Source organism: Parasteatoda tepidariorum, chromosome X2, assembly GCF_043381705.1.
Source record: "Parasteatoda tepidariorum isolate YZ-2023 chromosome X2, CAS_Ptep_4.0, whole genome shotgun sequence".
Taxonomy (NCBI): Eukaryota; Metazoa; Arthropoda; class Arachnida; order Araneae; family Theridiidae; genus Parasteatoda; species Parasteatoda tepidariorum.
In genome coordinates this window covers 58,711,274-58,736,203 of record NC_092215.1, presented here as the reverse complement: position 1 = coordinate 58,736,203, position 24,930 = coordinate 58,711,274, and the positions used below count along the sequence as shown (strand labels likewise).

Below are 24,930 nucleotides of genomic sequence, written 5' to 3'. Positions count from 1 at the left end.
ATGTTTATTCAGAGAAAGTACGTTTTTGTGTCTGATTTCGTAACTTAATTAATAGTTAGCACTAATTAATTAGCATATTTGAGGTCACCCCCAGGAACCATTAAGATTGACACTTAGTTCGTGAAAATCCGATCATTAGAACGAAAGTTATTCAGGGTGATTCGTTTTTTTTTTTGCGGACTGTACATATTGATACAGAAAATTCAGAATTTGCCGACTATGATTGAAATTGCCAGCTAAGGTCGTAATTGCTAATATTGGGAAGACGAGACACCTCCTACATCCCCAGTAGTAATGCCCCTGACAGCAAACAGAATTTTGCAATTATCTGATGCAACAAAATACTGATGGAAGAACTTGAAAGTTTTAGTAGAATATGTTATTCGAGTATAAATATGATCTAATATAAAAACTCAACAATCTTAAGAGCTTTAACAACATTATCAACATGATAAAAACAATTCAAGATTCAAGTAAGAAGACCTAAAAAATATAGATTAAACATTACAGTGAAACATATATTTTGATAATCCAGAAAATATTCTTTTAATATGTTGGAACGGTATAACGACAAGAAATATAAAAATTGAGCCTTTGAAGAAATTTAAATACTGGAAAATTCATAATTATGTTTGAGAATTCATGATTTCTATATTAAATTTCTAAGCAGAAAATTACAGGGGTTTAATTGACTGAAATTACACTTACTAATTCACTATTTTTTTCCATCTATTTATGATACTGTAGTGAGCCTGATGATTTTCGATATTCAATAAAATTCATATTTAAAGAAAACTATGCCATTTGCAAGCAGTGGAGCACAGTTTAATTGAACTGAAATATAAGCAACTGTATGCATCGATGATGCATATAACAGAATTATTAGATCAAGGGTAGCATATAAAATTGTATTACTTAAGTTCGAACCAAAAGTAAATATTGCCAAGTTCTGGGTGTCAAACTAAATATTTTAAGAAAAAACAGGAGGGTCATGGAGCGATATCCCCTTCTTTTTTTTACTCCTCCATAATATGCAGTTTTTTCAAAATTTTTTAAAATTTAAAATGATTAGATTCTAAGTTTTTGTAATGAATATAAGTTTTTTCAGCAAAAAATAGATTAATTGAAAATGTTTTTAATATAACCAAAACTATAAAGATATAAATTTAATAGAATAAATATGTATGCGCGTTTCTATGTTAATGATATTTTTAAGTCCACATTAAAAATTAAACCATTTTTTTATAAAAAATTAGAATTTAAAAAAAATTTAATCTTCTGCTTCTGTATTAAAAAATTGATTAATTTCTACAGAAAAGTTTTAAAAAAAATTTTAAAACCCAAACGGATGTGCTATAAAATTTGCATGTGTTTGTTTCAATGTAAACTATTTCATTCTTCTTTAAAAAGTAAAAAGACTTACAACACTGTATACTTCAGCTGATAATTTAATGAACCCGTATCTCCAATCCATCTCTAATATTAATCTCTTTACAATATACATATAATAGAAAAGTCAAGCTCAGAACAGTTTAAATAAAATGAAAGATGAATCAGCTTTGCAAATTTCTCTCTGAATATTTACAAGAATAATCACAATTGTCTTCTGAATTCCATTGATTCTTGTGAAATGGAATATGAGATATCCTGTTATTGATAAAATCTTCATCGTGATGATGGTAATCTTTCGTCAAAAGATACATAGTATGTCGATACCCTAAAATATCAAATAGAACATTAAAAGAAAAAAGGCAAAATATTCATATTTAAGAGAAATACCTTCACACAAAAATAAATAAATCAAACAAAACAGTGGCTTTTTTTAAGTCATACTAACTCACTCGTTGTCAATCATGACAAGAACCAAAGAAAAGTAGTTATGATGGCTGTTATTGAAATAGGATATTTTACTTTATAGTAAGCGAGACAGTTTACTAGTTTACTTCATCTAAATGAACAAATAGCCAGTTTCCATACCATCCACCATATAAAATGTCAATTGTCTGTTTCACATTTCGTGAGAAATACAGTTACTCTGACACAGCAGCAACAATCTGATAAGGAAGCTGTGTTCTGAACTCTGCACGAACAGAGGCCTGGAATTTTCTTATACTAAAAAAATAGGGTTAGAACTCAATTTCTAAATAATTCTTTTCCAGAAAAATGTTTTAAAAAAATGTCTGGACATTTTTTTGCAATGGACAGACAGCAAAATTTTATTAGAAATATATTTTTATTCAATAAACACCGAAATTTACTTTTTGGAAGAAAAAATGTCAAATATTACCACAGCTGCCATATCTCTTGATCTACACAGATTTTTTTTTTATTTTAAAGGTGGTAATAAAGTGTATGTGTTAATATTTAAACCTTAAAATTAATTTTCAATAAAACTTCCATGAGTAGCTCCATTAAGCAACCACCCCCTTCAACGACCACTTTTTTAATGCACAAAATTTTTTTCCCTGTCAATGTAATGTTAAAAGTCCTCTAGGAAAGATCAGGCAACTGTCTTTCCTAGAGGACTACCAAGTATCCAAGTATCAATCACCCTTTCAGAAATTTTCCTGACTTTCTCCCCCTTGTATAAACAAAAACATGTTCCAAACCAGAGAGAGGGTATTTGATTCACTTTTCACCAATTGACCTTGACATATAACAGGTGCAAGTAAAGGATAATGCACACACACATTTCCCTTATACTCTTGAAAAACCGAAGTGGACGGAATTTCAGGATGGTAGCGAAGAGGAACAGTGGCACCTCAAGTGGCAAGTAGGGCATTTCACCATGGACACATTATTTGAAAGAGAGCAAAGTAGACTAATTTTTTCCACTTTATTGTTTTTACTTGATCTTTATTGTTATTACTATTATAAAAATTAAAATATTTTGCTTCTGTTTAGTTTTGGCTGTTGAGCAAATTATTTTTAATATACCCCAACAAAACAAATAAATTAGACCACACAATCAACCATGAAATGTTTTCCTCCAGACAAATCTGTCTTCTCTTCCAACACCCTATGTTTAAAGTAGAGGCCAAAAATTTTCCTTCCATTTGGGCTACATTTCGTGCATATTCATCTCCTATAAAAAGAAGGGCCTTTCATTAAAAGGAACCATGTAACTGGGTGTGTGTGGAATACTGGCCGAAAAGGATAGCATCTTCAAAAAGGAACAAACCCAAAAGTGCGATAGTCATGGGATATGCTCCAACAGAGTGTCTCAGATCTTATCTTCAGATATGTTTAACTTCAATTTAATTAGCAGTGAAAATCTCCTTGAAAAAAAACGGTTTTTGAATCAGTTTAATAGATTCCACCCTTTTTGCAAATTGGGGGGAAAGAAAAAACACACATCCCTCCACAGAGTACATTTTTACAACCTGCAGTGAGGAATTCTAAGAGCTGCTGCTAAAATACAAAAAAAAAAAAAAAGATGCCTCTGCTTTGCTTGACAACTAATGTAAACAAACCAAGATTGAATACACCCCTTTTATCCTGAAGAAGAAAAAAAAAAAAAGATGCACATTTAAAGAAGTAGTTTCTGTCTTTGCATTTTGAAAACGAAAAATTTGATTTGGATCGATTTGATCATGAAAAGCAACAATGTTTGTTAGCAATCATTTTCTAAATATTTAAATAAATTTATTTTATTATATTTATATTATGCATTAAGTCACCCCCAATTTGTTTACATACGTCAAATAAGTTAAAATTCGTAACTATGGTATGGCACCCATGGAGAGATCAAAACGCATTCACATCTCTCCTCCCCTAAAATCCAATCAATTAAAAATTATATTTTTTAATTTTTAAAAGTTACTCTTTTAATTTTAATAAGTAATTTTTTGTGATGATTTTTAATATTTATTTCATGACAAAAAAAAAAAAAACACCTTAAAATTTAATGCTATAGGTTTGAGTTTCATAAAATATTAATACAACAGTACAGCACTTTTTCTTATTTTGCTCTACTATATGCAGTTTTAAGTATTATAGTTTGGTTTTATTATTTTACCATTAGGTTAAAATAACCAGGGGTGATTGTGAGCCCAACTCGAAAATCCTGAAAATTTCTTGAATAAAATCATAAATGATGCATAAAATTTATGTCTTTATAAATTTAAATCATTGATATTTTCACAATATGTAATTCTAAATAAATTATATGCAGCATAATTTAAACTAATAATTATGTATAAGTTTACTTTTATCTCTAATCACATTTGTTGAAGTATCAGCAGCCTACACCTAAACTCTATAATAGTTGTATATTTTGATTTAGATGTGTTGATATCGAATTCTCATTAGGCTTCCAAAATTATTGTAAATATTGTAAAATTATTGTAAATAGTATTTATTTTGAATCTTTTAACAAGTGGCGTCCGCGACAAGGACTATGGAAAATTTGAAACGTGAGAGAACGCAACTTTGGCGATTATTTACAAGATCTTTGAAAGAAATGGAAGCCGTCTTGAAGACAGAAAAGGTAACTAAAAATGATTTGATATCTGTTTTCAATATTTTAGAAGATAAAGCAGGAAGGTTATTTATAATAGACAAAAAAATAAAAGTAATTTGGCTAGAAATAGAAAATTTTGATGAAACCGAATTTGATAACGAAACAGATTTAACAGAAGATTACCGCGTTAAATGGGTTTCCATGAAAGCAAAAGTAGATTTGAATTTGGCGAAAATTGAAAAAAAAAACAGGAAATTCTTGACGCGTTAAATGAAACAAAACGAAATTTCCGTCTCCCCAAATTAGAATTGAAACGTTTCGACGGCAATATTAAAAATTGGCTTGGATTCTGGGGACAATTCAACAAAATTCATGAAGATAATAGCATTGATTCAGACAATAAGTTCCAATATCTTCTGCAAGCAACAGAAATCGGCACTTCGGCGAGAGATTTAGTCGAAAGTTTTCCGCCATCTGGTACCAATTATTATAAAGCGGTTGAGCAATTAAAATCTCGTTTCGCCAAAGATGAATTATTAATCCAAATTTATGTTCGGGAACTGTTAAATCTTGTTTTAACCCAAGCAAAAAGTGGTGAAAATTTTACATTGCGTGTTCTTTATGATAAATTAGAAACTCAACTACGAGCTTTGGAGACTTTAGGAGTAACGTCTGAAAAATACGAAGCTATGTTATATCCATTAGTTGAGTCTGCCTTGCCGGAAGATCTCATCAAGGAGTGGGAACGAACGCGTAGTAGAGTTGACGATAAGGACGATGCAAATATTTTAAGCAGCTTGTTAGGATTTCTTCAATCGGAAGTTTAAAGTGAAGAGAGGCTGCAACTTGCACGATCAGGTTTTGGAGGAAATCAAGAATTACCTATGTTCACCATGAAAGACAAAATTCCTACTGCGTCTTGCATAGTAGCAAGTGAAAAGAAAAGGCTTGATAAAAATGTCAAGCAATGTTTATTTTGTAATAAATCCTCTCATAGTTCAATGGAATGCTTTAAGGTTATCGACACGTAGCTGGAGGAGAGGAAGGAAGCTTTAAAGAAGAAACATGCGTGTTTCATCTGTCTATATCAAATGCCTTTTTTGCAAGAAAAGACATCACAATTTTAAAGATGAAGAGATATTGCAAATAAATTAGGATTAAAACCAGTAGATCAAGAAGTATTGAGTCATGGACTTTTCGGGGGAAGTGAAACTGAACAAGAATCACACCACGTGTATAACATTACATTGCAAAGTTTATGTTCAGATTTCAAGGAAAACATTTCCGTTTTGGATAAAGAAAAAATTTGTGGTTACATTCCACGCGTACAAAATTCTAATATATATCCTATTTTGAAAAAGAAAGATATTAATTTAAGTGATACGGGCGAAGATGTACCGGAAATAGGCTTAGTAATAGGAGCAGATTACATTGGCGCATTATTGACAGGAAAAATTGAGCCAATTGACAAGAACTTAGTAGATATTAAAACAAAATTTGGATGGACACTCCAAGGTAAACAAAGAAACTGTTCAAATTCTTTGAAGAATATTACTTATGCTACCAATTTAGATTTAACAGAATTATGGAGCTTAGATACCATCGGAATAAGAGATCCTGTAGAAGTCAAATCAAGACAAGTCGCTGATGAAGAAACTATTGAGTTTTTTCGCGAAACTATTAAAAGAAATGAAGAAAACAGGTATGAAGTGTGTATTCCGTGGAAAAGTGGACATCCTGAGTTAGGACTCAACAAAGATTTAGCCATGAAACGGTTAATGTCAACAACTAAAATTCTTACTCGATCTGGACATATTAGTGAATATAATGATGTGTTTAATGAGTGGATTCAAGATGGAGTTATTGAAATTGTGAATAATGATGGAAACAAAGGGCACTATTTACCACATCGTGCGGTTATCAAAACTGGAGAAACTACAACCAAAATTCGCCCAGTTTTTGATGCCTCAACAAACGATTCAAAAGAAAACTCATTAAATAAATGTCTTGAAAGTGGTCCAAATTTACTAGAATTGATACCAAAATTGATAATGCAGTTTCGAAAGAATGCAATTGGCATAACTTCAGATATAAAAAGAGCATTTTTACAAATCAGTCTAAATCCAAAAGACAGAGAGTTCTTCAAATAGTTATGGGCTCGGAGAAGCGCCAAATACCACTCAACAGTGGCAAAAAGTGATAATTTCTTCTTGGCGTAAAAAATCCTTCCACCAAAGAAATTTAGGCAGGAAATGCGTAGATTACGAAGAATTGGAAACTATTATCTGTGACTGCGAAGCCACAATAAACTCGAGACCATTGACGTATATTGAAGACAATTCCGATGGTCTTCGGCCTTTAACGCCAGCGTGTTTTTTGCAAAGCATTCCAAGCAGTGAAACCACTGATTTAGACGAAATTGATATTAAAAGCATAAACAAAAGATTACGTTTTGTACAAAAACTACGGCAGGATCTAAGAATAAGATTTCGCAATGAATATTTAGCCAAGTTAGTACAAAAGGGTCATAGTCGCGAAGAAGTTTTGAATATTGGAGATGGGGTTTTTCTTGAAATAAATTCTAAACACATAAACTGCCCTCTAGGAACCATAGTTGAAGTTCTCCCTGGTGCAGACGGACATTCAAGGGTCGCCAAAGTAAGAACAGCTGAAGGCGAGAAATTGAGACCATTTCAGAAATTATATTCCTTGGAAATTAGTAGTTCTGAAAGGCTACCCTTCGTTATTCAGAAAAGAGAAGAAATGTCTGGACCTCTGCAACCTGAAGCTGCAGATGACTCCGATTCTAGTGAAGATGATGAATTTCCCACCAAATTAGTAACAGATTTCGTCACTAGAATTGGTCGACGTGTTAAATTTCCCAATAGACTAAACTTATAAAATGTTGCAATCACCTGCATTGCAAGGTGGGAGGTTGTTGAAGTATCAGCAGCCTACAACTCAACTCTATAATAGTTGCATATTTTGATTTAGATATGTTGATATTCGAATTCTCATTAGGCTTCCAAAATTATTGTAAATATTGTAATATAAAGCGTTTTCTTTTTATAAAATTCCATAGTATTTATTTCGAATCTTTTAACAACATTGTTACCAAAAAAAATAATTACAAATGAAAGAGAAACTATGTATAAATTCTAGTTCTAACGTTTTTAAATAAAATATTTAAGAATTTTTATATGTCAATGTGATCAATGATTTCTTGAAACTTCTTGACCTTGGATTTCCGGATTGCGGTTAGCGAAAAATACAGAAATACAGATTTTTTTTGAAGCACAATCATCTCTGAATAATATCAAAAAACTGAACTTCATACTAAAAATCTTTGGTTTAGAAGTATTGAATAAATTATTGAAATTGTATTAAAAAAATTTAAATTACAAAGTATTTTTTTGAAATTAAAGGGGGGAAAAATCATGACTTTTTAAGTATTTTGATTAATTATTTTTCCATTCGCAATTTTTCCCTGAAAAAATTTCTGCGTGTATCCTTGGTTACTAGTACATCACAATGTTAGAATTTTAACCATTCATTAAGCTTAAAAATTGTATCCCGTCAAACAATTATCTTATGACAAATAATTTTTAAATATGGGTAGTGATAAATCAAAAACAAATATTATAATTAAATACAGAGCCCGTGATAAGCATTCACCACTTCATCAAATTTAATAAAATTGTAAATTTGGCAAAACAAATTTTGTTTCAGTGAACGATTTTTTTTTACAGAGAAGAAAAAAATGTATTCTCCTTGATCCTGAAAATTATAATATAAAGTTTTCTGCACAAATTTTGTAATTTTTTTTTATTTGATTACAGTTATTTCCCTTAGATATGTTGCATAGCTAAGTAGAATTATATTAAGTCCAGATAAAGCAAGCATAAAATAAAAATCGTAAAATACGGATGTACACATTCATTGCCGGATCACGCGATATCATGTGATGAAACACTTTCTTGTAGTTTGTGTCAATAAAGCAGGTTAAGTGGTAGTATTATCATCCAACTATTTTTGCAGAAAATATATGTTCTCATGGCAATAACATAGCATTTATTAAAATAAACTTATATTTTAAAATTTAAATGTTAAAATGGATGCTCAAATAAGAAAATTTAGCTTTCATTTTACCTTTATAGCTTACCACTTTTCAAAGATAAAATATAGCCACCTGCACTCGGCCAGAAAAATGACTGAGTTCCTGGCCGAATTTCGTTAAAAAAATATTTCTGTTAGTAATATAAGAACCAATAAAACAGAATTAAATTATTCAAATAAATTATCTTCTGTCACAAACCGTTTTTCTAAATGATTCCGTGCCAGTAAAAACTCTTTAATTAAAAAATAAAAGACTTAAAGAATGAAACGTTTTATTTAAAATGAAATATGTTTATTTAAAAGATTTACTTAAAAGTACTTAAAAGTACATCAAATGTTGCTTCAGGTTTATCAATATATTACTGATCTAGTCTCAGAAATCAAAAATTAATCTCAGCCTATTCTTATTTCTTTTCATCAAAAATGATAAAAAATCAACATTTTGGACCCTCTCTCCCATTCATTGCTTATTTACTTCTCACGAACAGTTAAATGGCACTTTATTTGAATTTGCACTTTTAAAATATTTCAATTTATTGTAAATTTGTATTTTGATTTAGTTTTCTATGGAAAAAAATTAATGATAAAAATTTGTTAAGATTTGCGTTTGGCTAAGACTTTTGAAATATGGCTAATTTAGTAGCAAGTAATTTGAAATCCTTAGCGTGGGCTCTGAAATATCTTTGTAGTTCATTGTGTTGCTATTGAAATTAAATATGTAGCTTAATGAAAACAACTAATCTTGAAATTTCAAATGTTTTAATCAAAGTAGTAAAATTTCTTGAGAAAATATAATAAGCAGTTTAGTGATTATAACATTCGTCCTGTTAATAGAGCTAAATGAAGTTATTTTTGCTCCAGTCATAAAAAAAATAGATTTCAAGTTTTATCGCTGATAAAAGTTTTTTTCTTCCCCTGCCCCCAAAAAAAAAGTTTTTGAAACACATTGTCAAACATAGATATTCGTTACCCTTACATTAAGTCACAGAAATACAGTTCAAAATTTCTTTTTCTTGTAGTAATACTTTAAGATCGTATATTCAAAATTTGATTTCTCAAGAATTATTATATAGATTATGTTCAAATATTGTATTTTGTCATTCAAAATTGGATGCTTTAAAATGATTTAAGAATTTTTTGTACCACATGATTTAAAAAATTTTTTTTGACCATTACTTAATAAAATAATAAGTATTTACTAAATATAATTTTTTTTACACAGAACTTCATATAATTGAATTTTATAACTGTGGGTGGGCAAAACTATCACTAATAACTAGTTCTCAAGGTGTAATTAAATAATTTGTAAAAATGTTTTTGCTTAAATTAATTTAACACTGAAGAAATACGCTGAGAAAAAAAAGTTCATGAGAACTACTTAATTTGCAAATTGGAAGAAAACTCAAAAAATTTTTTTTTCTATATTTCATCAAAATCTCTTTATTCCTTATACATATTCTTGTTTTATTTTTTTGCAAGATATCAGTAACAAGGTGCTAATCCAAATTCTTCAAGAAAAACATAAGGATCTTTTAAGCAGTCAAAGAAAAATTTCACACATTTTAAAAAACACTCAACAATAAATTTTTTTATACCTATTATTGGCATTCCTTCATACAAATAAAGAGGCTTAAAATTGAGGAACTGTAAAGACATTTTCAAAATTTTTACATAATCATGATAAATAACTTATTTTTCCTCGTTCTATTCTTGGAACTTAATAATTACTTTAATTATGTCAAAATATTAGTTATTACTACCCGCAATTATAATATAATTAATTTTCATATTTATTGAATCAAATTAATAAAAAGGGAACTTTGAAGTGGAGAAGTTCTGTGATTGTTGACTGCTCTGGGCCAACCTGAAAATATTTAATTAGTGAACAATCCCCAAGTTCAAGGATTATGATACTGATTTAAAAATAGATCAGCACAAGAACATCACGGGCTTTCTGTAAAGAAAGAAATGGCGTGTCACCAGGGAAAGATTATGAGGAAACGAAAACAAAATGTTATTTTGGTACAGTACAGAACCCGTTATCCGGAAATCAGAAAACCGGAAAACCAAAAGACCGGAACGAAATTTGATACATTTTCCAGCCATTTTTTTAAAAAAAAAAGTTTTTTTTCCTCATAAGATTTTTGGATTTTTCTTTCTTTTTTGAAAGATATTTACCTTACCATCATTTTGCAAATAACCATTAGTGTATTACTTCATCGTTTTTTCTTCTTTTTAAGATTATTTCCAAAAAAAATTTTTTTAGTTGGCTTTAACAATAAAAAAACGGCTTTTTGTAGCGATTCAGAAACCCGGAAAAATCAGTTATCCGGAATAGCGATGGTCCCGATCGTTCCGGATAATCGGTTCCCTACTGTATTATAAAAACTATTTGATAACGTTTATTTGGCAGCAGTGATCAGCAAAAATTCGAGGACTTCAGAGGGTGGGAAATGAAGCTTGAAACTGGGAGTGTCTCACAAAAATCAGCGAGTTGTATGCGGGCAGTCTTCGTAGTGGTTCAAAATAAAAATCAGGTCATTTTACAAAAACACTAGGACAAAATTAAGACATTTTTGTAGTACAATACATACAATAATATTTTGGAAGAAGTTGAAATAAAGAGAAAAAAAAACATAAAAGAAAACATTAAAATAACATGGGCAATTATCAAGATTTTCAAATAAAAAATTAAGATAAAACATGTTGTTTAGAAACTATTTAAAAAACCGGTACGATTTTGAAAATGCTCCAAAATATTCAAATAATGTGCAATAAATGAAATGTAAAAGAAATGAAAAACAATGGTTTTCACTGTAATTTGATGGACAAGAGAAAAAAATTACTACTTAAAAATACTAATAAGTTTATCTTTAACATCATTTTCTAATTAACGATAAGTCATATTAGAAAAAAACTTTCCAAGAGCATAAGTGCTGAGTTGGCTTTCTCTAAGATAACCAAAAGACTGAAATAAGATTATAAGTCTAAATGAGGAGTAATTACTGAACAGTTTCTAAATTAAAAATATCGCAGGTTTTCAATTTTTTGGAATTATTAAGTTATTACAAAATAAAAAGTTGATACAAGCATTCCAAAAAAGCTATGTTTCAAAGTGTATCTCTAAAACTAAGCAAAAATTACGAAATAACACCTAATTTAATTACAGTGAGCAAAAAAAAAAAAAATCCCCCTGAACAATTTTCATTCTAATGATCGGATTTTCATGTACTACATGTCAATCTTAATGGTTTCTGAGGGTGACTTCAATTAATTACTATATGCTATTAATAAATTAGTATATATTAATTAGAATATGCTAATTAATAACTGCTAACTATTAATTAAGATGGAAAATCAGACACAAAAACACACTTTCTTTGAATAAACTTTTCTTTTACATATTTGAATTCCTGACCCTCAAGAAAATTTAGAAAAAATTGGATCAAAATTTAGGGCACTAGGAAGTTTTATATACTTGGCGTTATCTGAAAAAGAAGCCAAGAATTATCGTCATAGCAGTGTTAGAAATTTGACATAACCATACTCGAGCTGCGTAATCAACAAGAGAGAAATACTCTGTTGCTAAGCAGCCAAGCTGAGAGAATAAAAAAGAATGAATTAAAAACCGAAGTTATATTCTTCATTTTTGAGTTAGCTCAGGTCAGAAAGGCATTTTTTAAAAAAATGGCTATCAGAAAAAATATCTTGAAGTTTCTAGGCAAAAGATATGTTTTTAGTTGATTACTGCCTAAAAACCGAAGATTGCTTTTGTTTTCATCTCTTCATAATAAAATTTGAATCTATTGATAAATTATTTTCAATTTTTCAAGATTTTAGTATTTGAACACATGAACTTTTTATAAGGCATTATTTCTATTAAAGTAGTAGGGCAAATCACGAAAAAGATCCCATAAAAATTGTAAAATATCTGGAAGAAATTATAATGCACATTCGCAAGGTTTTATATATATTTCTTTTTATCGATTTATCAAAAAAACAACTTCTTTGAAAAAAGAAAATCAAACCCTTTTTATAAACTCAATAATTAGCACCTTTAAGCACTTTAAAAAAAAAAAAAACTTAACTACTTTTTAAAAACGCTACACACGATTAGTGATTTAATGAATTTAATTCAAAGAATCATTAAGTAGACAACACCATAAAACCCAATCCTGATCTCTTTATGTTATTGACAATAAAACTATCTTCTCATTCTCGTTTTCACCCCCATCTACCCCTTCCTCTCTTATTGAGTAGTGGAAAACTTCATGTTTTCTTGAAACCTGAGCTCGATACAGCTATACTTTAGAATTAGTGCAGTCTTGATAAATGATAAAGGTGGGAATGATAAATGCTTGTTTATACTTATGCAAAATTTATCAGTGGGCAATTCACAGCAATTGATTGTAATATATTTTTGATTGTTCAAATCGATATTGCTAAAAAAATTACAAACTTTCGAAAATTCTAGTTAGTCAGACGATGAATAGTTAGGTTACTGAAACAGTTCATGTATTTTTTTGAAAAAAATTTAAAATTTTGATAGTTTTAAAAAAATTTAAATTTCGTTTAAATTAATTTTAAAATTAAATGAACCATGTTATTACATAATAATAATAAGACATAATTATAAGACAATTAAAAAATAAACAAAATAATACAAAATTAAGTTCTTTAAGATAAATAGTTCTCTTGTTACAGTTGTTTAAAAAATATAAAAAATTAGTGAATTTTCAAAACTGTATAATTCAGAAGCAAATACTACAGAAACTATATGTTTTTCATGTCAGAGGCAGGTTTAAGAAACATGCCAAAAATAATTGAAATCTGAACTGATCAATTTTTTATTATTTTATTGCTTGATTTGATTGCTTTAGAAGAATTACATTTTTAACTCTGGACTCTTTTTTAAAGTATCAAACTTTTCAATGAGATCTGAGCTCCTAGCACCCAGGATCTTAGTAAAAATCCCAAATTTTGTGATTAGTAAATCATGTGAATAAGAATTGTGATGCATGAAAAAATTAATAACTCATATACTTAAAATACAGTAAGAGCCCAACTATTTGAAATGTATCAGCACATTTTGGATACTAGAGCACTGAAAATATATATTTAATATTACTTTATTTTCAGGGGGTAAGCTTTGCTGCTTAATTAAACAATAAATTACTGCAATCGACACTTATACAAAATAATGATAAAAGCAGAAAAAACTATAATATTTATATATCTAAATTATTAAATACACAGTAATATAATTAAATGCATGAAAAAATGCTAGAAAGTAAAGATAAAAAAAATAAAACTCTTATCTCTTTTTATTATTTGACACCAAAATCCTTAGTCAGTGTTTCTAGAAAAAATGTTGAGCAGTAAAGAAAAGAAGAAATGCAAAGGGGGAAGGAAAAAAAGGCATATTAGATCTATTGCTTACACAGAATAAAGATACATAAATGAAAGATGTTTTATCAGCTAGAAAGAAAAAATAAATAAAAACAAAAAAACTATTGAGTTCTTCATTCTTAAAACAAAACTTTAAAGCTGATAATCACATTTATCCATATTTATTATCATATTTTTTGAAAAAAAGGGATTATAAAAAGAATATCAGATGTGCTCTAAAAAATGCAGTAAGATAATGAAAACAAATATAAAAACCAAAATTTTTTTGAGAGGGAAAATATCAGAAAAACATCATTCTTAACTCTTTAAACAAAGCAAAAAATCTAATTTTTTCTCCATGACAATTAAAGACAGGAAGTCTATCAGAGTTTTTTTTAAAAAATGCAGCAACACAAAATTTTTTTTCAATAAAACAAAAATTTGGAAGAAAAATCCTTCTTACCTCCTAAAACAAAACTTTACAGCTAAAAGTTTTTTTTTGTAATACTACCATTTTATTACATCATATCATGCAGTTGACAATAAAAGAAATAAAAACAAAAAAGTATCAGAAATGCTTTTAAAAATGCTGCCTTATAATAAAAATACAAGTTTATTAAAAAAATTAATTGTTCTTAATACTCAAAACAAAACTTTAGTACTCAAAATCTCAGTTTTTTATATTACTTCATTTTCCGGTAACTGTTGCAGCAAAAATTAAATAAGTAAATTAGAAATTATTTAAATGCCATAATATAAGCAAATGTAAGACAAAGTTAATAAAATAAAATTGCAAATTGGAAGAAAACACAAAAAACAGAAAATCCTCAGCATTTAATCCAAATCTACTTATATTCATTACTTCTGCTCTTGTTCAATAATGATGAATAATGAATGATATTCATGTAGCTGGCACAGGCAATAAAGTTGTCAATTGAAAAACAATAAATTACATTATTTTTTTAAATTTTCCTTTACTGAACAAATAAAGTAAAATAAAATTAAACAAAATAGCTGAATTTCTCTAAGTTGGTGAAATGAGTTCAATCCAAATAAACTTCAACAAGTAACAGGTTCAACATCATAAAACATAAAAATAAAAATTTATCATTTTTTTATATTCATTTACTAATATTTTCCCTTCTTTCTGAGGAGAAATTTCTAATTCTCTTGAAATCTGACCACGACACAACTGTGTGCTTAAACTCAGGGCTCGAAAAAACTCAGAAATTTTACCCGTCCCCGAGGACGGCTTGCCCAACAATGTACCCGTCCTCCTTTGAAACTAACCCGTATCTTCTAAATAAATAAAAATATAATTCTCTCTTATTTATTACAAACATTTATATAAATTGCACAATGAATTAGTAGTTACTAGGATTACATTATACAGTAATAAGGTAACTAATAGAAACCCAGTATTTCTTTTATGAAATAATTTATTTCTTTTATGAAATAATTTATCTCTTATGAAATAATTTAAATGACAAAGGTCAAGTTATCTGGAATGTCAATTTATCCGAGGGTACTGCCTTTTTTAAATGAATCAAATATGACGTTTGCCAGTTATACAATCAAGCCAATGATTTACAGAGGTTTCTGTTAATTCCTTCGTTAGAAGTCCAAATGCACATGCACACAGCAACTTTTCTTTTGTTTACCGATTACGTGAGCATTTGGTCTGACGAAGGAATTAATGGGATTTCTAGATTAGAGGGTCATTTTAGAAGTGAGGCGCTAGACTCTTGTAAGATAACAAAAATTGAAAATGTATCATGAACATTATCGGAAAAACAGCCGTCCGGGCGGACGTCGGAATCGAGAAATTCGTTGTCCGCGGAGAATTTTTGACTGCCGAGGACAGGCGGACGGGCGGTTTTTCGAGCCCTGCTTAAACTAGAGCTGTTTTAGTTTAGCAGTGAATTGGAGAAAAAATAGTTCTGTTTAAACTAAATGCTTGCTTATGTTAACATAACATTAAAGAAGGGGGAGCATTCATTATTAATAGTATAATAACAATATAATAACATAATAATATAATAACTTTAATATTACAATTACATTAAAGAAGGGGGAGCATTCATTGACAACTGATTCGAATTTTAGAATGTTCAAACAAATTTTTTGAAAAAAAAAAAAAAAAACTTAGAAATTTAATTCTAGATAGTCGGGTTCTTACTGCATCAATCTCCTCCTCTAAACTTCATTTCAGTCAAGGAACAATTTTTCTTTTTTAATTAAAAAGATGCACATTTTCCCCTTTCTTAGAAAATATCAAAATGTCATGAAAAATATGTTTTTTTTTTTTNTTTTTTTTTTTTTTTTTTTTTTTTTTTTTTTTTTTTTTTTTTTTTTTTGAGAAAATGAAATATTTTGCGAACTGTGCAGTTTTATATAATATTTTGGTGAAACTTACTTATTGATGAGATGCTGTCAACTCTGTAATAAGTACCAAAATATACTTTTCACACAAATATTTGATTTGACAGAGAATAGCACCAATTACAGCTAATACATTTTTTCATGTAAAAATCCCAAAAATTTCTGAGGATCTATCATTCTAACTGTCAATTATTTTTACTGTTGCAGTCGTAAACAGTACAAAAATAAACAGTAATGAAAGTATATTCATAATGTAATAGCAATTTTTACAAAAAAAAAAAAAAAAAAAAAAAAACAATACTAAGGTAGATAAAAGAATAGGCAGTTCTTTTATCGATCTACAAAACATAATCTATAAACATCTAAATTTATCTACAAAACATTAAAACTTATTTTAGTATCCTTTAAGAATAAAAGGAAGTAAAATTCAAACTACGAATGTGATAACGAGTCAGATATGCAAACCTGCTGAAACTGAAATTCAAGAAGGAAAGAAATTTAAATGTATGGCATTGTAAACACTTAGTGAATCTATAATTAATCGATGCAATGTAATCTAATTATGAAGTGTATAAAAACAAACAGGGGGAAACAAAACTGAAAATCTTAAAAATAATCTTAGTACCATAAATCTAAGAAAAAAAAGGAAAAACATGTCCAATTGTTAGACCTCACAAGTGATGGAAAGCCATCCTGGTATTCATAGGTAGGTTAAAAAAAATTGTCAATTCACATAATACATAATGTTGATAATTTATAAATTTAATATTATCATTAAAGTTAATTTAGTAAAGCAGAACTTCGTTTGTTCTTAACTTAAGCAAAATATATATTTAATTCAAAAATACATTTAAAAAAAATGAAGATTTCAATAAAAATGAGAAAAAAGAGTATATAAATTAAATAATCATAATAAGTTTGAAATTAATAAATATGACTATAGTAACTACCTTTAGCATAATTTGTTATTCTACCAATTACTTCACAAGAGCTGAAACCAACTTCACTGGATAACAAAAAGTCACAAAATGTCTCAGGCCTCATTTTTAAGCTGCAGTAAGTCTTGTAGATTGAAGGCTGAAACATACAAATAGTAGAATATGAAGATGCAGGCAAATATAAAAATAACATTTTATACATAAAATCAATTAGGATGACTAGAAACACATGTAAAACAAAAAAGAAAATCTAAACAAAATATCCTGTAATTGTACCTAATGTCTCATATTAGCCCAAATGATTCAGCTTTAAAGTGGTCTGTGAATATTTCGGCTATCAGAAATAAAATAAATTTCAAAATTTATGATTCTATGGTGGTGATTTTTTTTATTTACAATAAAGACTAACTAACTGAGATATTATCAGGACCATTTTGTGGTCCCAAAGTATGGAAAACCTGTGTTTTGTAAAAAACCAGCGTGTGACTTAGCCAAAATATTTTAATTAAAAGTAGTATGCAGAGTTAGATGCATCATCATCATCCTTACGGATTACCTCAAATCTTAAGGTATGTGAGATTTGAATATAAATTAAAGTATAAAATGTTCAAAGGTGCTAAAAAAGATTACCAGTGTATTGCTGTTGAACTAAATTTAAAATTTTCAGATGAAAAAACTACTGCAGTATTAACTGATATTATCAAAAGCAGTGCAAGGCATATATATATATGGGGNCCAAATATATATATATATAAAAGTGACACTACATTAGTCAAAATTAAAGCAAATAATATTATTGGCAGATGAAAAGATGGAGAGTAGATACTTTAAACTGGAAAATTAAAAGTGGAGCAAGCGAAATGGAAATTGGAACTTGCTAAGTTGCAAGCAAAATTGCAGAGCAAAAGTTTCATTGAAAATGATTAAAAAAAAAAAAGACTGTTTAGACTCTCTCATTAAGAGTATAAGAACTTTAAAATTAAAACTAGACCAGAAGGCTGGTGCGATATTTTTCATCATTAGAGAGAATGTTCATCTTTATAAATGTTCTGGATAAATTTAAATCGGAAATTCTCAACTTGTCAAGAGAAAAAAAAAGCCACAAATGTAATTACATACATAAAAGATAATGAATTGGAGGATTATTCAAAAGTTAAAGCCATAGTATAAAGAGAACTTGAGCACTCTCGTCAAATTTGTTTAAAAAATGAAAAGAAAGCACAAAGAATAGTTTTGGATCAAATTAACTAAACACGGGATTCGGTAATTAGGAGTTTAAAAATATAAGAAAAGCAGATTCTTGGGTCAAACCATTAGAATTGCCTTAAGAAATAGATTTATATTATAGTTCAAAGGGTAGATAAATTCGAAATGTAATAATAAAAATCTCTCAGTATGTCTCAAGTATTCCAATGGATGAAAAAATTCTAAATGGAATTTTAAAAATGAAATTAATGTTTTGTCATTAGATCATATTGGGTTGTTCAGAAAGTAATTTCGTTTTTTGGGAGGAAAATGAAAGAAAATTTTCGCATAATGAATAAATAATTTATTAAATTATTTTTTGACAATTCTGGTCCAACACCTTTTGTCATCTTTCTGGTAGTAGCATGATTCCACGCTAATAAAATTTTTGGTCTTTGCTGGCAAAAAACTGATCTAGGAGATTTTTGATCTCTTCATTTGAAGTAAAGGTTTTACAGTCCAAAAAGTTTTGTAGCGACCGGAACAAGTAATAATCCGAAGGCGCCAGAGCTGGAGAATATGGTGGGTGTGGCAGTGCATCCCATTCTAGCTGTAAAAGCTTTTGGCAAGTGACCAAGCTTGTATGAGTTCTCGCATTATCTTGGTGGAACACTATACCTTTTCTGTTGATTAATTCTGGCCTTTTCTGTTGAAGAGCATCATTCAGTTTGTCCAGATGATGACAGTAGACTTCTGAATTAAGTGTTGTGTTATCCGGTAAAAGCTAAAAAAAAAAACCCATTCATTTTAAATCCAACCAAACAGACAGCATCATCTTTTTTTGTGGATATTGGCTTACGAAATGCTTTGAGCAGGTTCATCGTTTTGCTCCATGATCTCTTGCATTTGACATTGTTCTAGACAACCCATTTTTCGTCCCCAGTAATGATGCTCTTCAAAAATGAATAATTTTCATGACGTTTGAGAGGTGACTCACAGATGTCAATGCGACGACACAAATTTCTCACCCTGAGAAGAGGAACCCATATATCGAGCTTCGAGGTTAGACCCAGGCCTTTTAAGTGGTCATAAACAGTTTAATTCAATAAATTTAACCTCTCACCAATCTCACGTGCGGTTATTCGCCAATTTGCATTAACTAATGCCTTTATTGTGTCTTTATCAGCTTCAGCGGGCCTTTCAGAACGTGGTGCATCTTCGACATCAAAATTGCCGGATCGAAATTTTGCAAACCAATTCTGGCACTGGCGTACTGTCAACACATCTTATTCATACACATCGTTAAATTTTTTTCTGGCAGGAGCAGCATTTTGACCTTTTCTACAGTAAAAAAGTAAAATATGACGAAAATGCTGTTTATTGCTCACCATATTTAAAAGGGCACCAACCATAAAACTACTGCGTATAATTAATTGAACTTTTTCACACACAAGCCTTGCTATATCAGCTATCAAAACATATAATGATAATGCGGCTTAAGTGTGAAGTTGGGTTCGAAAAAATACAATTAAATCCTCCGTCGGAAAAACGAAATTACTTTCCAAACAACCCGATACATTTGCGTATATTATAGGGGCAGAACATTTTCTGGAATTCCATTTAGAATATTTTACATCAAAATACAGAATGGAATTAATCAAATTAAAATAACTATTTTAATTGCCTCAGAAACCAAAAAGTTTCGAGTTGTAAAAATAAAGAATTCTCTTGCACTTGCACATGCACAAGATACACAAACATCGAGAATCATCATCTTCTCCCCCCCCCCTAAAAGAAGGAAAGATAAAATGAATCACTAAAGGAAAAATATACAGTCTAGTCTACACGCTGAGGCACTGCTCATCGACCTTTTGATAGCTAATACTAACATAGATTAAAATTTAATTTTAACTACCAGCAATTTCAAGCATGATTTAAAGGCAGTTTTATTTGTTTAATTCGGGATGGTTAAGGAAAATGTTACACAATTAGAGGTTAATTTAAGTTTATCAAGTTTATTAAGTTTACACCATTTAAGTTTATCAAATAGGATTTCACTGATGGTGTTGATTGCATATTTGTCATGCTACATATAGTCACTGACTGTGACATATCTTACAATTTCTTTTTTTCTTCTTCTTCATACAATATAGTTGAGGAAGCCAAGTAAGAGCAGTGTATAAAGAGCACTGCCTGTGAGTCCAATGAGCTGACTTCACCTCCTTTTGAGTGAGGAAGGTAAAGTTCTCACTAAAGTTTACTTGTAAAACACACTTAATGAGATTCTGCCTAAGCTGCTTAAAATACTCAGATTGTGTTGATTTTTCATAGCAGTGTAATAAAAATTTTTCTTATTGGAACTCAAACTGGGACAGTATGCCTTAATTATGAAATTGAGCACATTCTTTGCTGCTATTATTTTTGTTCCGCTGATACCATTTTACAGGCTCTTGTAACTGATGATCAAGAATTGTTATCACAAACTGCTTAAAAAGGAAATTATTCTTACATTTTTCACACAATTAATTGAGCAATTGTCGCAAGTGGCCAGATTTATTAATTCCATGTCCTTATTTGTCAAACTGTGTGATTTTAATAGTAAATTCAGATTTTCGTGAATAGCACATGCACACACATGTGGTGTTTTATCTATGCATAAAACATAGATAGGTTGTAAACAGCAAACTTAGATTTGCCAATTTTTATGCTCAGATGCAACTGCTTTAAAGCTTGATATGCTTCCATCAAGTTACACAGCGTTTTTTTTTCTTCTTTTTTTCTGTGACTTTCTGTCCATTTCCTCTGACAATCACACACTCAGCTCTACCAGAAATCTGGTAAGAAAGTTTATCAGATGAGTAGAAATTTATAGCAAGTTTTTTTTGTTTCACCAGAAACTTTGTTAAAAGGCTGTTTCTTATGTTCTAGTAATAAGGTTACAGATTCACTGAGTCTGCATAGAATGGTACATTTTCTTGGAGATTCAGATAATGCACTTATTAATAACTTTCCAATATCTGAGGAGCATTGTAAAGAGAAAATCCTTCCCGAATTTCTACTGCTGGTATCAGTGCCTTTTTATTTATCCTTTTTTTTCAATTTATCTATTTCTCTGTTAAAGTTTTTCTTCAAAATATTTATATTATCATTTTTGTTTTATATTCTTTATCTTTCTTCTTACAATTATGTTCTTTTTCTTGGGGCATTCTAGTTCTATATTCTCTCATTACTCACTTGAAAAACTTTTAACTATAACACTATCAAATAAAAAAAAAAGACAGTTTTGTATAAAAATAATGTTCTAACAATGGGGGAACTGGTTTAAACTAGATAAACCAGGATGCGTTAGCACTTGTTTACATTCCTAGAGTTCTTCTTTAATAGCTAACCTTAAGCTTTGTTTACATCTTGTGTAACTGCGGGGACATTTAGCTTTGTCCTCTCTGTTACATCCTTTCTGTTAAATGAGAAACTTCAAAAAAAAAAAAAATAATTTCAAAAATATAACATAACATGATTGTACCAAGACTTTATTGTAAAAACCAATTATTAAGTTAAAAGATTTTTTATGTAATGAATAATATAAACTTAAAAGAATAATTGTATAGAAGGGACAAATACATCTTTTGAATAATTTTTTACTGAAAAAATACATAAAAAGATTTTTTTAAGGCAATCACTGCATAATTAGACTCACGAACAACTTATTTTAAAATATAAATTAAACAATATGTAAAATCATAATATTTTTATTAAGTTATTATTCTTTAAAATAGACAATATTTTTGACAGAATAAGTCAAAATCTTGAATGCCCTCTATTTATAATAAATTTAACAATAATCATGCACAACTCCTAAAAATAATTTCTGAATTAGACCTTAGTGCTTTTAGTGAAAATAATGAGAAAATCTTAAGTGCTATAAATCTAGAAGTTTCTAAAACTTTTATCTGGGCAGAAAGCACAATTCAAGTCAAGCTTCAGATGTTTGTTGCAAACAGGGTATCGATTATTAAAAAACTAACTGTGATCAAACAGTGGCATCAAATATTTTCTCAACAGAATCCTGTAGATCTTATATCAAGAGGTATTGATCCGGTAAAACTTCAATCTTGTAAACAGTGTAAAAGTACTCAGAGTAAGTTGGTGTTCTGGAGCCTCAAAGAGGTGAGTAAATAATTTGGCAATCAGAAATTAAATTAACTTCAAAGTTTAAGATTCTACTGTGGTGTGGAAGATAAGTTGAGCTTTCGCCAGGACTACCAGAGGGAAATACTGTGGAGTGCATAACTAGTGAGGATCATTTGCTCACTAAATGAAGTAAATGTCTACTAAAAAATTACTATCAATTGCCCCATGTTAAAAACCCATCACCATCCTGAAAATGCAGCCCAACGAACAAAAACATGAACAAAATGTGATTTACTGCAGTCTGAATTTTTTTAAATTTTTTAAAGTACATATTAGATCTGCCAACGTCAGAAATTCGGAAAGCCTAAGATTTTTTGCAACAATGCATAACATAATAATTTAAACAATAATAAATATTAAAAAATAAATACATTCTTTACCCCTAAAAATTACAAAAAAACAAATTTATCAATTTTTAAAAACAGATTGAGTGACTGTTGAGTTTTTAAAAACGTATATAAATTTTTCTGAAACACTTTCAGCCTGTCAACAAAGAACAGAATTACGTCTGGAATTTTGTTTTATGGTTGAATATTCCAGCTACGGACTTAACATTTTGCATCTATCCTATAAAAATAATACTTTTATTCTGAACAAACTTCAGAATTCTGAACAAATATTTATATACTAGATAAAATACTGCTGCAACTATGATGATTTTATCAACTCTCAAATTTGCAAATTGATCATACATTTCTTTGAAGTTTAAATGAACTCTGCAAAAGGTAAGAAGTTTACTAATCATGAAAAGCGCAGATTGAAGCTCAACAGAAAAGAGTTTCGGTAAGAAAATAGATTTAAAAAGAATTTTTGTGTTGCTTAAACACTAATTTTTGATGGAGAAAAAAACTGTTTAATCTATTGAGTGGCTTGATAATCACTAGGATTGGAGACTCAGTTATGGTTGCCAAGGCTTAGGACCTAATAGTTTAGTATGTCCCATTCAAAATCCCCCTATCTGAAATTTTAAAAAATTCTTACTCAAACCAAATTATGTAACAATTTTATCTATACAATGCTTAAGTGTAATAAATATAACTTAGAACTAACACTTGATTATAAACTAAATTCAAATATCTAAGAAATTTTTTTTAAAAATATTTAAATGCAAAAATTTAGACTTAAAAGTACTTTTAAATTATTTACAAAAATAATTTTGAGGAGATATATATTCATAAAAAAAAACTACTATTTTCATAATTTTTATTTTATTTTCCTATAAAGTATAACTAATTTTATATATATATAAGCTCACCAGACAAAAAATTAGTCACCCTAGTGCGCAAGCATCGATGAATCATTAGGTTTCGTTAGATAACACAGTGGTCAAGTAACGTGCGCACTGCTTCAACGTGATTAAAGGCGAATAGCTATCAATGGGATATTTTTATTTGAAGTGGAAATTGTGTGTAAATATGGGTAAGTGTAAGGATGTGATAGAGTGGCAAAAAGGGGCAATTGTGTTAGGCTATTGTCATATGGTGAATGAAGTTGCGGGATTTGTTGGTGTTTCGATGCGGACTGTTCAACGAGCCTACAAGCAATGGTGTAATACACATGGTCACGAAAGACGACGTTAGAATTCTGGTCGGAAAAAGATCCTCTATGAAAAGGACAGCAGATGTGCTTCACGACTTGTCAATCAAAATCTCTTCCAAACCCGACAGGAATTGCTTCAGTTAGTAAATGAAGATCCATTCCAACCTGTTAGCAGGGATGAGAGTAGTTGGAAAGTAAAGAAGAGGAAATTCAAGAATGAATATATGTAACATATATATATATATACACACACAAACATTTGACAAAAAAGTGCAATTTTTAAACTTGTAAACCACGTGATTATAAATCTCGATGATTAATTTTAAAACTGCATGAATATATAAATATGAATCCCGAAATGAATTTAATTCACATGAAACTCTATATAAAATTTAAAAAATGTGAAAATACAAATCATGATGCGTCATTTTCAGATCACGTAAATGCAAATCACGATGTGTAATTTTTAAATAGCGCGAATACGAATCCCACTGTCTAATTTTTAAAGCACGTATAAGTAGGAAAATCGATGTTTGATATTACAACCGCAAAAACTAATCCCAACATTGGATTTTTAGCTCGCGTGAATACGAATCGCTACATAGGGTTTTGAAAGCGCGTAATTACAAATCGCGATATTGGATTTTTAAATCTCGTAAATAAGAATCGTAATGTACGACATTTAAATCGCCTGATTAAGAATCGCAACATTCAACTTTTAAATCAGGT

General features: G+C 29.3%; 1 protein-coding gene across 3 annotated transcripts in view; it reads right to left on the bottom strand.

Annotated features, from left to right (window-relative positions):
- Nucleotides 1-1,430: 1,430 nt before the first annotated feature.
- Nucleotides 1,431-24,930, bottom strand: part of LOC107445896 (U6 snRNA methylphosphate capping enzyme Amus) — a 65,496-nt gene continuing 41,996 nt past the window's right edge. For 2 of the 3 annotated variants that reach the window (XM_016060385.4, XM_071188356.1), the window contains 2 exons: nucleotides 17,299-17,425; nucleotides 1,431-1,717 (listed from right to left, as the gene is read on the bottom strand). In XM_016060385.4, the coding sequence (XP_015915871.1) occupies nucleotides 1,554-1,717; nucleotides 17,299-17,425 (291 nt within the window). In that variant the 3' untranslated portion in view covers nucleotides 1,431-1,553. Of the gene's footprint in view, nucleotides 1,718-9,581; nucleotides 11,133-17,298; nucleotides 17,426-24,930 lie in introns of those variants that run through there. The other variant, XM_071188355.1, reaches the window with a different exon arrangement.